Source organism: Aplosporella prunicola (genome assembly GCF_010093885.1).
Source record: "Aplosporella prunicola CBS 121167 unplaced genomic scaffold K452scaffold_9, whole genome shotgun sequence".
Lineage (NCBI taxonomy): Eukaryota > Fungi > Ascomycota > Dothideomycetes > Botryosphaeriales > Aplosporellaceae > Aplosporella > Aplosporella prunicola.
This window is the reverse complement of record NW_022983537.1, coordinates 761,796-777,409: the sequence shown is the minus strand read 5'-3', so window position 1 is coordinate 777,409 and position 15,614 is coordinate 761,796. Positions and strand designations below refer to the sequence as shown.

The 15,614-nt window shown below is 58.1% G+C and overlaps 5 protein-coding genes across 5 annotated transcripts; 3 read left to right on the top strand and 2 right to left on the bottom strand.

Moving 5' to 3' along the window:
* Positions 1–197: 197 nt before the first annotated feature.
* Positions 198–2,225, top strand: K452DRAFT_268925 (uncharacterized protein; the record flags this gene model as incomplete). Its single annotated transcript, XM_033538915.1, has 4 exons — positions 198–368; positions 425–517; positions 574–1,030; positions 1,092–2,225. The coding sequence occupies 4 exons, from the start codon at positions 198–200 to the stop codon at positions 1,802–1,804; spliced, it is 1,434 nt and encodes a 477-aa protein (XP_033399126.1). The 3' UTR covers positions 1,805–2,225.
* Positions 2,226–3,609: 1,384 nt separating this feature from the next.
* On the top strand, positions 3,610–4,190 carry K452DRAFT_225151 (uncharacterized protein; the record flags this gene model as incomplete). Its single annotated transcript, XM_033536728.1, has 2 exons — positions 3,610–3,675; positions 3,834–4,190. 2 exons carry the CDS (start codon positions 3,610–3,612, stop codon positions 4,188–4,190), a joined length of 423 nt encoding a protein of 140 aa, XP_033399125.1.
* Positions 4,191–4,485: 295 nt separating this feature from the next.
* On the bottom strand, positions 4,486–8,115 carry K452DRAFT_225494 (uncharacterized protein; the record flags this gene model as incomplete). The annotated part of the gene is made up of 3 exons (XM_033536754.1): positions 4,486–5,301; positions 5,357–7,929; positions 7,992–8,115. The coding sequence occupies 3 exons, from the start codon at positions 8,113–8,115 to the stop codon at positions 4,486–4,488; spliced, it is 3,513 nt and encodes a 1,170-aa protein (XP_033399124.1).
* Positions 8,116–8,293: 178 nt separating this feature from the next.
* On the top strand, positions 8,294–11,014 carry K452DRAFT_350443 (uncharacterized protein). The gene is made up of 4 exons (XM_033545657.1): positions 8,294–8,457; positions 8,513–8,680; positions 8,730–9,586; positions 9,634–11,014. Exons 1-4 carry the CDS (start codon positions 8,364–8,366, stop codon positions 10,768–10,770), a joined length of 2,256 nt encoding a protein of 751 aa, XP_033399123.1. The 5' UTR covers positions 8,294–8,363; the 3' UTR covers positions 10,771–11,014.
* On the bottom strand, positions 10,987–14,260 carry K452DRAFT_286239 (uncharacterized protein). The gene is made up of 5 exons (XM_033540260.1): positions 14,138–14,260; positions 12,725–13,673; positions 12,148–12,670; positions 11,957–12,100; positions 10,987–11,902 (listed from the first exon to the last, which is right to left on the bottom strand). The coding sequence occupies exons 1-5, from the start codon at positions 14,244–14,246 to the stop codon at positions 11,165–11,167; spliced, it is 2,463 nt and encodes an 820-aa protein (XP_033399122.1). The 5' UTR covers positions 14,247–14,260; the 3' UTR covers positions 10,987–11,164.
* Between the last annotated feature and the right edge of the window lie 1,354 nt (positions 14,261–15,614).

The following is a 15,614-nucleotide window of genomic DNA, read 5'->3' as shown; positions in this document are numbered from 1 at the left end:
TTTACACGCTTTTACCTCGATAACGTTCTTTGGACTGTCAATTCACTGTTCACCGGCGCATCTCCACCCGCTACCCACGTACCCAGCTTTACGGATCTCGTCCCCAGCGTCCATGAATCCCTAGTGGTAGCCTCGCAGCGCTCTGTTCGCACAGACCGTCATCATCACGCTCAGACCCTTCGACAAGCAGCGCCAGGATGGCGAATTATCACCCACTGTCAGAGACCGAGTCCAAGGCGCCCATAGAGCTGGCAGTGTGCATTGCATTCCTGGCTGTAACATGGACCACAGTGTGTTTGCGCTGCTATGCGCGTGCTTGTGTTATCCACAGTTTCGGGTGGGACGATGCTACAATGCTCCTCGCAGTGGTACGCGCTGTCTTGATCTTAAGACTACCCAATACTAACCACATGTGCATACATAGATATTTTTCACCGTTTATTGTACTGGGGTCATTATTGTTGCCTACGGGTACGGTGGCGGGACTCATACGGCAGTAGCGGGTGCTGCGATATATGTATGCCCATCCCGCATGCATCCACTCCGACTTTGAGACAAAAAACACACTGACAGGACCAGTGGATCGTAGTTAGCGAAGCATGCTACATCTCCACTACAATGCTGCTCAAAATATCCATTGGAATATTTTTCCTACGAATCATCTCCAAACCATGGCAGAAAAACCTCATCATCGCAACAATCGTCCTCACCATCATAGTCTCCGGTTTCTTCTTTTTCTTCGTCATCTTCATGTGTGGCAACCCTAAGTACTTTCTCATTAGATATGTCACGGGTCGCTGCGCGCCGCGCAGCGTGTTGCTCGCGCTCGCGTACACGCACACCATATGGAACATGGCGATAGACTGGGTATATGCATGCGTGCCGATCGCCCTGCTCTGGGGCACGACCATGGACCTGCGCAAAAAGATTACCGTATTCTTAATCCTCTTCCTCGCCGTCGTTGGATGCTCCTTTTCCACCGTCCGCATAAAGTACATCGCAGGCTTGGTCAACCCTTCAGATTTCCTCTGTAAGCGCTCCTTCTCCGCCCAAAGGCGCGCACTGCAGCGCTAACCCATTCCCCACACCAGGGAGCGCCGCCATGATTGCCATCTGGAACACAATCGAGTGCGGCGCTGGCATCACAGCCGGCTCGCTCGCGACGCTCCGCCCCTTGCTCCGGGGCTGGTACGCTTCGGCGTCGCGCGCACTCTCATACATGTCGCCGTACAGCTCAAAGCGGCGGGCCTCAAATTCAGCACAGAAATCACACCGGTCAGGCACGACGCAGAGCCGATCAAGCAGGCGACGGGGCGGCGGAGGCGGCGGCAGCGGCAGCGGCGCAGGCCGGCCCTACGAGAAGATCAGCAGCGACCGCTCGCAAGACTCGACCAGCAAAGGCGGCGGGCGCGCGCCGCCAGAGGAGCACGAAATGCGGCCTCCTCGGCGACCGGCGTCGGTGGCGTTGCCGGTGGTTGCGACGTCCCGGTCCCACACCAGCCTGGCCACGGGCAATGGGACAGAGCGGCTGGTGACGATCACGGAGAGCTTCGAGCGCGAGTCGCATTGGCTGTGGCCGCGCAACTTGCTGCCCGCGCGCCGGCCCCGCTCGTCGTATGACTTGGATGTGGAGCTGGGCGCGCCGTTTGAGATTGATCGGCGCAGCTCGCATGCGATGGGCGAGGTGGAGGCGGAGGAGGTGAGGAGAGCGTTGGGCGTGGCGGGGTCGGAGGCAGGGACAGGGACGGGGGCGTCGTCGCCGTCGCTGCAGTCGCTGGCGGTGGCGAGGGGTGAGGGGGAATGAGTGAACGAACGAATGAGTATCGACGAGTGGTTGGAATGCTGACTTGACTGGGGGATGAGCGCAGCGTCAAGGTTGGTACAGTTCGGCGAGGCTGGCGGCCGTCTGCATATATTACGGTGGCTGGCTGGCGCGCGCGCTGGGTTGGGGTTGGGATTAAGGATTAGGCGCCTGTTGGACATGGTTTCTTTTATTTTCTTCTTCGCTTTGCTTTTCGGGCATAGGGCATCTATCTGGCTGGGGCCTTCAAGGGGGAGGCTGGCGTTCGAGAGGGCTGGGTCGATTCCCCACGGTCTGTCTGTCCGTTTGTCTGTTCTACTGTCTACTGTCTGGTTGGCTGCCTTGTAAGTACCAAGCTTGCTTACAACCAGGGCTTCCATTTCGCCCTGGCCCTCGTGTCGGGTACATACATACATACATACATACTACATACATATACATACACACAAGAAAGAAATTGCACAAGTACATGTGCATCACATACACGCAGCGCTCGCTCGTGTCTCGCATGCCGTTGCCATTGCTTTTCACAGCCTTGTTTTAACTGCAAGCCCCCACCATCATAGGCACGGTACAGTGCATACACACGTACACGCATCAGGCCCACCATCCCCAGCCCAGCCCAACACGGGGATCCTCTGTCAGCCCAACGCCAACGCCCACGCCCAGCGCCCGCCGACCCTCTGCACGCTCCCGTTCCCGCTCCCGCTGCCGCAGGCACGTGGCGCGCTGGTCGCACGGCGCGCATGGCATGACGCGATGGGCGTCAGATCACGGATCGCGCATCTTGCGGATCGCCGATCCTGCTGCGGCGCGTGGGGTTGGGCGTTCGTGCTTGTGGTTGCTGTGGTGCGGTTCGTGGTTCGTGATTGGTTGGATGGATGGATTGGGCTGCGATGCATGGGGTTGCGCTGCGCGGCGCTGTGATGCGAGGGCGTGTCCGGGGGTGTGGGTCGCGGTCGCGTTTGTGCGCGCGTGTGTGTATGTAGACTGTAGACTATGGTTGGAGAGGGAGATGTTGTCATAATATACATACCCTCGTGAATGATTTATTTAGTTGGTTATGAATGCAAGCTCAGTGTCTACGTAAGAAGTAGTTTATAAGGAGTGTCCTCATCCCCTTACAGGAGCGTAGAGGAATGATTGCAGTACCTTCAATACTGAATCCATGGCGACTTGAAAGATAGTTGCCGCTCTGGTGGTGACGGGTATGTAGGTTAGTATGTCGCTGTTGCGTCCTCTCTCTTTCTCCCTCTCTCTTTCCATCTCTCTATTTTCCATTCCCCTCTCATCTCCCACCTGTCCCCCCTCATCACCAACCCTCTCCGCCACCACCAACCACCGAGATGTCTTCGTTGTCGTCCTTTCAGACCTCCTACCTAGCGCCGACGCGGACGCGCATCGGGCCGACCGCCGCGCCGCGTCCGCTCCGCGTGCCCTACGACGGGAGCCGGTAGCTCTGGCCCCTGTGCCTCGGGCCATGACGCATGAGAAGAGCGGACCTACGCCTACCTATCGTGGGCGGCGGACGAGCCTTCCGACTCCACACAGCCAGTTGGCTGGGCAAGTCGACCGAGGACGGAGGGAGCAAGAGAGAGGGTGCCACGGGTGGGTGGTGCGTGAGTACGTTTTTTCCCTCGCCGTCCTCTTCGCTGCTGCCTCTGCCTCTCTCCTTCTCCCTCTCTCTTTCTCTTTCTTCCAGAGCCATTGAACCCGTTCTCGCTGGTTGTGCATCTACGACCGACGCGCAGCTGCCACCACCCAAAACCACGCCTCCATCCACCCGCCTACCCGCCACCACCACCACCATGCCCACCGGCGGCTGCGCCTGCGGCGCCATCCAATACGCCTTCAGCAGCGACCCCCACAGCGTGGTAAGCCTCCCCCAAACCCTCACCCACGCACCCACGCACACACACACACACACACACACACACACACACACACACACACACACACACACACACACACACACACACACACAAACCAGCACCCAACCACGCAACTAACGCTCCCACCCCCGCCAACCCAGCTCCTCTGCAACTGCCCGGCCTGCCACCTCAGCACCAACAGCGCCTTCAGCACGAACCTGGTGCTGCCGTACTCGAGCTTCAGCGCCTCGGGCGCCGCGCCCACGACCTGGCAGCGCACGGGCAAGAGCGGCCAGCCCGTCACCAACCACTTCTGCGGCGTGTGCGGCACGCTCATGTGGGTGCTGCCGGCCGTGCTGCCCGGCACTGTGCTCGTCAAGGCCGGCACGCTGCATGAGCGCAAGCCGCTGCTCGAAAGCGAGCTTTATCGCCCCGGCGTCGAGCTGTGGGCCAAGGACCGCTGGGCGTGGTGTCCGAGCGTTGAGGGCGTTAAGAAGTTTGAGGAGGCTATGAGCTAGATTAGATGAGTGTGTGGTGTGTGTGGTTTGTGTGTTTGTGTGTGTATGTTTGTGTGCGGGTTGGAGTGGAGGGCGTTTATATATATATATATTTGGTTTGGTTGGGGCGTGGACGGACGAAGCGCACACCTTGATGGCTTGCGGCGGCCCGCTCCGTTCCCTTTGCGTTCGTTCCTTCCTTCCTTGGCTGCTCGCTTTTTCGTTTCGGGCCTTGCGCATTGCCAATCGCCGCTTCTCATTCGTCCCAGCTACTTCTATGTACGCAATACGATAGGTTCCGTCCGGGTATCACCAATCACGCATCGACCGGGGCCCCCGCTGCACCAACACCATCATCCCTCGTCGACCCCATCTCCTCCACCTTCTCCACCACCTCCGCACTCGTCCTCAGATTCAGCGCCCCGCACAGCGCCTTCGCCACGCCCGTCTCGTTCCGCTCCCGCACCAGCCGGCGCAGCGCACTGATCAAGAAGCCCGCAAACAAGTCCAAGCTCCACGCGTCCGGAATCAAGCGCAGCACGTCCTCGACCTCGAACCACGGGCCAAAGCGCTCGAGCAGCTCGCCCGTCCGCTCCACCCGGTCGCTCGCGTCCTCAATGGCCAGAAACTCGCGCAGCAGGTACCCGAACAGGCGCGCCTGCTCGTCGCGCGTCGGCAGCGCCGACGGCGCCACGCTGCGCCCCACGGGCCGGTAGATGCTCGAGCCCCCGAGCAGGCAGTAGCTTATTGCCGTGTCGAAGTCGCCGAGGCCGTGCGTGAGCAGCCGCAGCGCCGCTTCATGCCGCCCTTGCTGCCCGTTGAGGATGATCATCTCGGGCACGAGCTCGCGCTCGTAGGGCTCCAGCCGGCTGAGGATCGTGCTGACGTTGTAGGTTGACGATGACGTCTGGTTGCTGCCGAGCAGTTGGAGCAGGCGTAGTCGGCTGTCCCACCATTCGGCGGGGAGCGCGTTTTCGGTTATGAATTGCCGGTAGGTGGGCTTAGGAGGGCGCAGAGCTCGGTATGTTTCGTAGGTGTCCATGAGGATCGACTTGGCGTCTTCGGAGGTTTCGAGCTGCTTGACGACTATGTCTAGATAGTAGTAGATGAGGTCGTTGGCGTATTGAGTTTGCTGTTACTAGTTAACTTTGCAGCCTTTCCTCGCATGCAGAATCATATTCACATACCTTCTTGCCATAGACGAGATACTCAAGATACTCCTTCACAGCGGCGGGAGCCCGCTCTCGTAGCAGCGCTACTGCCTCATCATGCCGAAATTTGACTCTGCTGTTCTCGTCCGCAAACACCTGCACACCAAGCTTGGGGTTGCGGTTGGCCAACCAAGTTCCATACTCCTCCACCATGGATTGATCCCGTATCTTGCTCAGGTATTTGCGGAACTCGTTCTCAGCGTCAACAAAATCCCCACCCTTGTTTGCTTCTCCGTCGATGATGCGTCTCCAGGTGTGCAATACCATGGTGGAGTTCTTACGGCTCTGGTACAGACGACTGAGGATATACAGGCGGTTGTACTGCTCCAAAAGCACGATTGATCGATCCCAGCTGTCAACGCCGTTGTCTACGAGAGCGTTCAGCTCGGCTCTGATCGATCCCATGGTTGCCGGACCAGGAGGGCTTTGGGTATCTAAAAGCAAGAGCACGTGGAGTAAAGCCGCGTCAACCGTGCTGAAGACTTCCAGTTCATCGGCGACGCTGCCGAACCCCTTCTTCCGCCTCCATGCAAGCAAGTAACGCTTCACAAGCTGGAGCAGGTTGTCTCCGAACGGCCCAGCCGGGTCAATTGGCATCGCGGACACGTCGTGCTGAGAGAGGAATTTCTCGACGACCTCTTTCAGGCCTCCTTGAACCCAGATGCCCTGTTTGCCTTGCACGACCTCGTCGTTCAATGTGGGAAGCAGAGCGAGGATGATGCGTGGGTCTACATCGCCGTCGACTAACGCTTCTTCGGTCATACGCTTGTTGACGTCAAAAGCTACCACTCCAGACCATGTGCGGAGTATCAAGTCCATGAACAGAAGCAAGGATGCTTTCTGCCGGATATAGGTAATTCCAAGGAACTCGGCTTCGGTGCGAGGTTCCATTCCCCTGATTCCGTTGAGAACGTAGTGGACGCTCTGGGGATTGGGCTCTATCTTGTCGGAGCCGGGCGTAGACGACTGAGCGAGCCGCAACTGCGCGTCGAGCTGGACAATCAGAGGGTTGCGCACGACCCACCATACCTCCTCGTCGTTCCATAGCAGGTTGCGTGACTTGAACCTGCATAGGCGGCTGGTGAATGCAACTTCGTCTCGCTCCTTATCAGCCTCTGCTTTCTGGTCATACTCAGGCGCATCACCAGACGTAGCTTGAGTCTGCAGATTGAGACGCTTCAGGGACAGGATGTCGCTAATCTCCGATAAATTGACTTCGCTCTGTGTGGCCACGGTACGAATGCCGAGAGATTGCGAGCTGTAACGGGCGATACTGTCCTCGTCACGTAGTCCACTCGAGAGCAAGCTCAAGTTGAGCCATTCCTTCTTTGGTGCGCCCTCGGTAGGATCCAAATCCCAACGCTGTACCTCTACTGCACTACGAGAGCCATCTTCGGTGTTGCGCTTCATGACCGCGAGGATGAAGCCCTCTTCGGGGACTGCGCTGGGATCCATCAACGAAGATGCCAAATCTATTCCAGATCCATCTACAACCAAGGACTCCGGATAACATTCGAACTCTAGCGTGCCGCGTACTACATCACCATCGAGATTGACGAACATGCCCACACCTGGCTCGTCTGGGTGTGTGCCGGTGGTGAGCAGGAACTCCGTAGGCGTGGGAGATACAACATGGGGTTTCAAGGGAATATACGCTTTCCGGGGCGGCGGCGATGGGCGTCTCGTGTCAGGAGTCTCCGAAGGGGCAGGTGGAAGTGCCTTATCAGGGGTTTCTGTCTGCGGGGCAGAGGTCGGTTCAGAAGATCTGGCAGGACTTGGCGAGTAGTTTCGACCAAGTCCTGAAGGTGCGTCAAAGCCGTGCCTCGTAATCCTATGTCCTGGGCCTGGACTCGGACTTCCCAACCTTGCGTGATCGATGCCCAAGCTCGTACTCCTTCCATGACCACGGTCTTCGGGCGGTTTGGAGAGTTCGCTGCTGTATGATTCGCTCCTTGAGGGTCCGTGGGGATGGAACGAGATGTCTTGAGACGCACCACCCACTACGGCGGCGCCTTCCTCGTCGAGAGAGGATATGGGGAAGAGAGGTATCTTCTGCTGATGTACGACATCCAAGAGCGCATAGGAATGGGCGTCTGCCGCGCAGGCGAAGTCGTCTCGGCGAGCAGTTGCCAGGCATCCGCCGAACTCGATGTTTCTGATTCTCCGTGGCTCTTCTCCAATTCTGACTAGCTGTATGCGGCTTCGCAGGCACATCATGATGACCTGACCCTGCTCGCCATCATCTAGGTCGGTGTTGAGGTCTACACCCCCGACCCACGCGCATGTGATGGGCTTCTGCGCGGCGAAGGCCGGACTGAGCTCCGGTAAGGTGTAGAAGGTGAGGGTGTTGTTGCAGAGGATGCATGCTTTGTTGGCCTTTGGTAGCAGCAGGATCTGCTGGACACCGGCATCGGACTGCTGATTGTGTGCGGGTTGCAGGCGCGAGGCGATGATGAAAGTGGGCTGGCCGAGAGGGTCGTTTGGCTCGGGGGGGATAAGAACGAAGTGCAGGATCTCGGCGGCTGAGGTGCCTATGTACAGATTCTCATCTGCAGTTGGCCATGGCGTCAGTGGATGCGGCGGCGAGTTGGGGGTTGGGGTAGTTACTGACTCCAGAATTCAACACATGTTATGCGCACGCCTGTTGCCTGGGAGTCGGTGGCCAGCGGAATGTCAGACAGGACTCTGCGCAGAGTGTAAGAGCCTGTCTGGATGTGGGCGACAGGAGCTGCCATGGCTTGCGATCATTGCAATTGCCATTGCGGGGCGCGAGGAGCCATGGCGGGGAGATCGGACGCTGGAGTTGGTCGTCGATGATCGGCGCGCCAGCTTTCGCGCGGCCCTGGATGGATCCCGGTAAGGACGTACCATCATGACACTTCTCCGCGCACGCCCTCTCTTTCATTCCCCAGATGCAACTTTGCGCGGGGCCTCACCCTCTCCTTTCCCCGACTCCCACTACCTACCTACACCTGGTTGAGCCATGGACCCGTCCGCCCAACCCCCGGCACCCGAGGCCGACAGCGCTGCCGCCTCAACCGAGAACAAGTTCCAGCTGGCGATAGCCGCGTGGAGGAGTTAGTGGCTTCCTGCCCGCACGACGCTGCTTCTACGAGCTAACCCGTGCCCCAGACGTGAACCTCACGGCGCTGGTACCTTCGCTCGACACTTCGGCCTCCGAGCTCGTCGAGCACCAACGCGATGCGCTCACCCAGCGGAAGGACCTCGCGCAGAAGACGAAGGACTTCAGGAAGCTAGACGATGCGAGCAAACTCGCCGAAATCAAGGGGTTGTTGAAGGGTACGCTCCTCGCTCTGCTAGGCACGAGCACCAGGCTGAACCCGCGCAGCATACCAGAACTTCATTGACGTCCTGACGAACCAATCCAAATCCATCTCGGCCGCCTTCTTTCAAGCGTACACGCCCCTGTCCGAGGCGCCGGACCCGTATCCTCTGCTCGAAGCCTCTGTCGACTCCATTGTCACCGCCGAAGAAACCGTCCCGAAGCTTACCGACGAAAACCAGCGCCTCCAGAAGACCGTCTCGACCCTGACCTCGCAGCTGGAGGACACAGAAAACAAGTACGAAGAGGAGCTGAATGCGCGAAAGAGCCTCGAAGAGACCCGGGACGCCAAGATCAAGGAGGTCGAAACTTCGTGGACCGCCGTGCTGAGCGAGAAGCAGGACAACTGGGAGGCAAAGGAGAAGTCTCTCGAGGAGAAGGTGGAGAACCAGGACCGCTTGCTGAAGGAGCTCAAAGCCAGCCTTGAGGTTTCGCAGCGCCTGGGCAAGGGCGAGGACGAGGACGACCACGCCGGACGCGGTGGAGCAACGACTGCGGAGCTGGAAATCGTGAGCTCGGAGTTGGACCGGGCGAACACGCGGCTGGCAGACGTCGAGGCGAGGAATGAGCAATTGCGGCTCGAGTTGGCCCAGGCGGCCTCAAACGCAGGCACCGCTCAGGCACCCGTTTCGGTCGAGGAGGACCCTCTTTTCCGGAGGTTGCAGTCGGAAAACTCGTCGTTGCTCAGGAGATTGGAGGCGGCGCGATTTGAGAAAGATTCGGATAGAAGAAAGCTAGAGACGGACACGCGGGGTTTGGAGAGGGAGGTAGCAGCGCTGAAGAAAGACAGAGACACATTGAGGGAAAAGGTCAACAGCTGGGGCGACTACGAGAATGTCAAGCGCGAGCTTGAAGTTTTGAAGGTGAGAACCGTCATCTATATCACAGAACCTAGTCTAATCAAGCGCAGTCCATCGAGTTCGCCACCGGGGAAGACGACAACGAGGACTTGGACGGCTCCTCCGATGACCCCGAAAAGACTTCAACGTCCAAGAGCAAGGGCGAGACGCTAGAGCAGCTCCTCCTGGCGCGCAACAAGAAGCTCAGCAACGAGCTCACGGTGCTGCGGGTATCGCACCAAGACCTGCAAAGCCGGCTCGAGGCGCTGCAAGAGGAGCTGTCGAGCACGAACATGGAGCTCGAAAAATCACAAAACCTCGCCACGACGCTCGAAAACGACCTGATGAAGGTGCAGCAAGAGGCGCAAAACGCCTTCGACCCCTCGGCCATGTCCGTCGCCGGCGGCACCTACACGTCGCGCTACCCGCAGTCGTCGTACGGCGGGCGGGCCGGCACCACGCGCGGCGGCCGCTCCTCGCCCACCTCGTCCATCATCTCGGGCTTCCAAGGCAGCGGCAGCCTAGAGGCGCTGCGCGCAGGCGAGCAGCAGAGCACTGGCGGGGCAGGCGCGGGGATCCTCCCCATGGTGACGGCGCAGCGCGACCGGTTCAAGAAGAAGAACAGCGAGCTCGAGAGCGAGCTCCAAAAAGCGTACCAAAACGTGTCAACGCTGCGGTCCGAGATCGCGTCGCTGCAGAAAGACAACCTCAACCTGTACGAGAAGACGCGATACGTGAGCACGTACAGCCGCGGCGCCCACAACAGCAACCACGCCGCGCCGGCCTCCGCCGCCTCCGGCAACTGGAGCAGCCCCAACCCCAGCACCATCCGCGTCGACGCAGACACCTCGTCCGGCCTGAGCCTGGACCGCTACCGCAGCGCCTACGAGCAGAACATCAGCCCGTTTGCGGCGTTCCGCGGGCGCGAGTCGGCCCGCGCCCTCAAGCGCATGAGCCTGCCCGAGCGCCTCGTCTTCCGCGTCACCAAGCTCGTCCTCGCCACGCGCACCAGCAGGAACCTCTTCGCCGCTTACTGCCTCGCCCTCCATGTCCTCGTCTTCTTGATGCTGTTTAGTGGCGCGAGCGGCGGCGCCGTCGAGGCTGCTGGCTCTTCGGCTGCCGGCATGGCCGCTGCCGCCGATGGCGCTCTGACGGGGAAAGAGGATACGAAGGGCGCGTGGCATCAGGAGGGCTTGGGTGAGACGTAGACGTGCGGGCTCTTTTTTCTCTTTTTTGAGTCGGGTTGTTTTCGCGGGGAGCGCGCAGCTGCGGCTGCAGTGCTGCGGTAGGTCGGATATAGGGTTTTTGATGTATTTGGCGTCGCGCTGTAAGGTCACCACAACGCGAGCAAGTAGGCAAACAAACAAACAAACAAGCACATCACTCAGTGCGCGCGGAGCAGCGCGCTGCAATCTTCAACCATAGCACCAATTTCGTAATCTTGTTTTTCTGTGCACACCAATTCATACAAACGCTATCATACCCAACCAACCACTAAATACAGCCTTCCCAATCACCAAGCCCCCACCAATCCGATCGTCTCCAATCTCTAGCCCACCAACCTTCCAAACTCCAAACTTCCCTACGTTCAAACACAATCCCTCACCACTCAACAATCTTCAACGCCGCCCTCAGTCCTTCGGGCAGCTCTTCCTTCTTCACAATGCCCAAATGCACCGCGTCGCCCCAGAAGAACATGGCGCGTTCCTGGGCGTACGCGAGGTAATCGAACTCTTCGTCATCGCCGCTCTCCTCGGGCCGCTTGTCCGCCAAGTCGGCCGCGATCTCCTGTTCCTCGGGGCCCAGGGGGTCCGTGGCCTGGTTCGCGTCCAGGCCGCGCGCGGTGAGGTACGACTCTTCTTCAGGCTCCTGCTCGTCGGCAGCTGCGTTGGACCCAGTGCCGGTGATGCTTGCGTTGGCTGCCGTGTTCTCTTTTGTGTCCAAGTCGGGCATCCCTGGCACCTTGGCTTGCACGATGCCCCATGCCACCCACATCGAGCTGTTGGCCATCCGCCACAGTCGCGTTTCCGCCATCAGTCGCTGCGTCTCCGCTTCGATCTCGCGTTCCTCGTGCTCTTCGGCCTCCTTGATGGCCTGTGGTGGGGTGCGGGAGTCGAGCATGAAGGCGCTAATGCTGCTGCTTGAAGACTGCGTATGCGTGATGCCGGGCTTGGCGGTAGGCGTGGCGCCACCCGTGGATGGCGTGGGGGTTTGCGAGGTGAAGGGCCTGTGAGTAACGTAGGAGCGGATGAACCGGTGTTGTTCTTTGGGAGTCGGGTAGACTCTTGTGTTGATAGCAAAAGCACGCTCAGGGTCATGGTAGTTGTAACACCATTCAGTCTAAAACTGTCAGCCACTGTTTGCTGTCGTTAACCGAGGTATGTCTGCACTCACAAAATGGTTGGCAAACTCCAGACCGGGTGTGTTCGCATTAGCATACTCGAAATCAATGACCACAAGCTGCTTGTGCTCGTTTGATGGGAGAAGCAAGGGGGAATGTCCAGAGGGAACTAGACGTAGGATGTTGCCATATTGAGTCTGCAGAGTCAGCTAATGTGTTCGAGGCTCAGTATCCAGGGACTCACATCATTGTGGGCAAACACCAGCCTCTCATTCAGCTTCTTGGCCCCTCCGTACTGCTCTTCAAGCCATTTCCTGTACTTTTCCAACGTCTGCCTGAAGAACTTCCACTCGGTTCCGCACACGAAACCACGCTCCCTCCAGCCTTCTAACTTGCTCTTCGTCGTCGATGGGGCCTCGTTGATGATTTGGGCATCAAGCCATTCGGTGACAAGCTCACAGCGGTCGACCCACTTATCCCAATTCCGCCAGACGAAAGGTCCGTCTTCACGTTCTTGGGACAGAAGGTCAATTCCTTCGTGCAGCTCGCGCATGCGCTTAGCAATGTGCATCGAAGTGTCGGGGTTCCTGAGGTCATTGGGCGTGAGGGTACGGGCATGGAAGAACTCCTCAAAGCGGCCATTGCTGAATGTGCCAAGCAGTCGAGGGCCGATGCGCTTGCGAGCCAAGCGCTTTAGGATCTGAAGCTCGGATTCGCGGTCGATCAGATGCTCGACCTGAGGGCCGTAGATGCGAAGAAGGAGCTTGCTAGCGTACAATCAGCTTATAGCTCTATAGGTTGCACTAAGTGGAGATACTCACGGCGGAGGGATAGTGGGTCTCACTACTTCCACGTCTCCTTGCATTGATTGTCTGGGAGGAAGGTCTTTCGGCGGAGATACAACATACACGGCGTTGGTCAGGGCGCCGCTTAGACGTTCAACTTCAATGTCACTGCTCTTTTCCATGGGCACCTTCCTCCAGCCCTTGAGGCGCAGCGTGTGTGACAGACGCACAATCTCATACTTGAACGTTGCCCAGGCTTGCCTTTCTCTGGACTTCCTCGTGCCTGGGGTAATGTCATCATCATCTTCCTCGGCCGCTTCACCGCCACTGTACGCCAAAGTTCGTGAATTGTCCAGTACGGCGTCGCAGCTGGGCACGATCGCATCACCGTCCAGGTACTCGGTGTCCGAGGAAGCAGTCGTCGACTGACGCCTGTTTCTTTTCATGACAGCAGGCCGATGCGGCATGTGCGTAGAATTTGCGAGTCTGCGGCTTTCGTTACTGACAATGGAGATGCTCTTCTCCAAAATGTTCTCGAGGCTTTCCAAAGCCGTAGAGCCTTCAGAGGTATCAGAAGAACGGCGTTCCTTGGTATCGCACGAGCCGTCTGTTTGAGACAATTCAGCGCTGGTGCCAGTAGAGCGGCGCTTTTCTTTGCGTGCAGCTCTTCTTGCTTTTTCCTGCTTCAGCCAGGCACTGACTTGAGACAGGACGTTCTCGTGTTGACCGTGGGAACGGCGATGGATGTGAGGAAAATGTATGCCCTCTTCACTGATGATGCTGGACAGTGGATTGTCGGTCAGGGTCTGCTGAGAGGACGTGTTGCGATCAACAGGTGGCCGACCTTGTAGGCGTTTGCCTACTTTAGCACGATGCTGATGCCTCACAGCGCCGCGATCCAATGCAAAGCTGTCGTCGTCTTCTGCTTCTTTGTGACGACCATTCATCACAGGAGAGATACTCTCCGGCTCGGCGATAGACACGACTGGAAAACTGTTAGCGTCGTTTGGTCTAAATTCTGGACAAAAAGACGTTCTGCTGTGCAAATAGTGCTGTGCTATGTTTGGGAAACCGAGTAAAGGTAGTCATGTACCACAACCCATTAGGCACCTCTTTATCTAAGGTTTGGCTCCACAGGTCTTATCAGACGCAGACAGTGTGGACTCTGGAAATAAGCCAGAGCAACGCGCCTTGGAGCAGGATGAGATAGGCATCCAATGCTACCTTCAGCGGTGTTTTGCGGTCTTTCGCGTTCTCGATGGCATGGTGCGAGCACGACAGCTAGGTGATGCCCAAAGCATACCGTTCGGGAAAGCCGTCACATGTGTGACTGACCAATGCAGTAAAATCGGCGAACACATCCCCGGCGCGCGCAAGCGATACCAAAACCACACCGCAAGAAAGGAAGGAAAACAAGAAGAGAAGAAACTCAAGATGCTCACAACTGACCTTTTGACGCGCCGACTCTCGGACTGGCGCCGCCGTCACCCTTGCTGAGCACGGGTTTCAGCGCCTGGCTGTCATCCGGCTTGCTCGGTGTTGCGGAGGTTGAAGACATGGCTGCAGCCTGCAATGGGCGGGAAGGAAGTGGCGCGAGATGCGAGTAAAGGGCTGCAGGCAGGCGCGAAGATGGGACTCGGCAGGTAGCGGATGCAGATGCAGAAGGACTCGTCGAGGCAGAAGGTGGGTGAGGGATGCTGGGGTGTTGAGGCACTTGGTAGCTGCGACGCACGTGAAAGGGCAGAAGGTCCGTTCGGGAGGAATGATGTGAGCGGAAAAGGAAGCGAGCTGATCGAGGAAGCAAAAGAGAGCGGGCGATCAGGTAGCGGCGTAAGGATGCGACCGCCGGGCAGGAAAAGGGAGCAGCTGGCATGAAATTTTGTCGTCGCCGGAGGTCCAAAAGTAGGCGCGGTTCAGGTCGCAGCAGGAATCGGCCGCGACTCAGCCATCCGGCTTAGGTCTACCGTCTGCAGGGTCAGCTAGCCTGCGCGATGACGGGCAGCCAGGAGTCGCCCCAATCAATCCTGTCGCTGATCACCGCTGAAGCTCTGCCACGTTTTGTGTATTCGTATACGTGAATATGTCACACTGCCTGTACAAGTTCTGCTATCTATGCATGTCACCACCACTGGTTGCCATCATAGCTCATCATCATCATCATCATCATCATCATCATCATCACCACCGCCGCTGTACCACCCCACACCCTGTCCCCGCGGCATAATTCCCTGCTGCGCTCCTACGGCCAGATCGGTCCCTGGCCCGTCCCCACCGCTTGCACTACGCCTGACGCAGTCTACGGCCCGCCGCGCGGGCCTTTCAGCTGTGCGTCCAATCCTCGTGCGCACGTTGTTGAGACGGGGTCCATTTCGTCGTCCCCAATTCGTGTACATCTCCCCATTCTTGCGCCGTATGTTCCTTGAAAGTCGCTCAACATAAAACCCCTCTCTCCCCCAGCATGAAAGCCCGTACGCCTTTTCCCCCATGCCGTCAGTGCTCTATTTGTATAAAAAGCGCGTCTACAACTCCATCTTGTCGCCTTTGTCTTCCTACGCTATATTCACTTCCGCCAGCTTCTAAGCAATTTCAAACAGCTTCTATGCCGTTGGCCTTGTCTTGTCCATCCTCCTCCCTAGTCTCTCTTTGTCGCATATCCGTCTTTGATATCCGCACCTCTCTTATCAAGCAGTCTGTGTTTGCCTCCTCACATAGTTCCGCCTCTACTTCGCCATTGTATTTCCTTGCTATAATCCGCCTCATTCGCCTTATCTACCACCAGCGCCGCGATCTTTGGTCTCAATGACTCTAGTAGCCCATGTAGTGCAGGAAGCTGCGCTGGTGTAAACACCGTATTCGTCTCCAGCAACATGGCGGCAGTCGTCGCCCCACTGCCACTTTGAGCTAGTGCTCGCGTGATGCCTAAATT

What these genes read in the sequence shown, in the direction of transcription:
- K452DRAFT_350443 (XM_033545657.1), top strand. Translation starts at nt 8,364, where the DNA reads ATGGACCCGTCCGCCCAACCCCCGGCACCCGAGGCCGACAGCGCTGCC. An exon ending in AATCAAGGGGTTGTTGAAGG is followed by an intron (nt 8,681 to 8,729) that starts GTACGCTCCTCG and finishes GAACCCGCGCAG; the next exon opens with CATACCAGAACTTCATTGAC. An exon ending in GCGAGCTTGAAGTTTTGAAG is followed by an intron (nt 9,587 to 9,633) that starts GTGAGAACCGTC and finishes AATCAAGCGCAG; the next exon opens with TCCATCGAGTTCGCCACCGG.
- K452DRAFT_286239 (XM_033540260.1), bottom strand. Translation starts at nt 14,246, where the DNA reads ATGTCTTCAACCTCCGCAACACCGAGCAAGCCGGATGACAGCCAGGCG. An exon ending in AGACCCACTATCCCTCCGCC is followed by an intron (nt 12,671 to 12,724) that starts GTGAGTATCTCC and finishes ATTGTACGCTAG; the next exon opens with CAAGCTCCTTCTTCGCATCT. An exon ending in TGGAGTTTGCCAACCATTTT is followed by an intron (nt 11,903 to 11,956) that starts GTGAGTGCAGAC and finishes TGACAGTTTTAG; the next exon opens with ACTGAATGGTGTTACAACTA.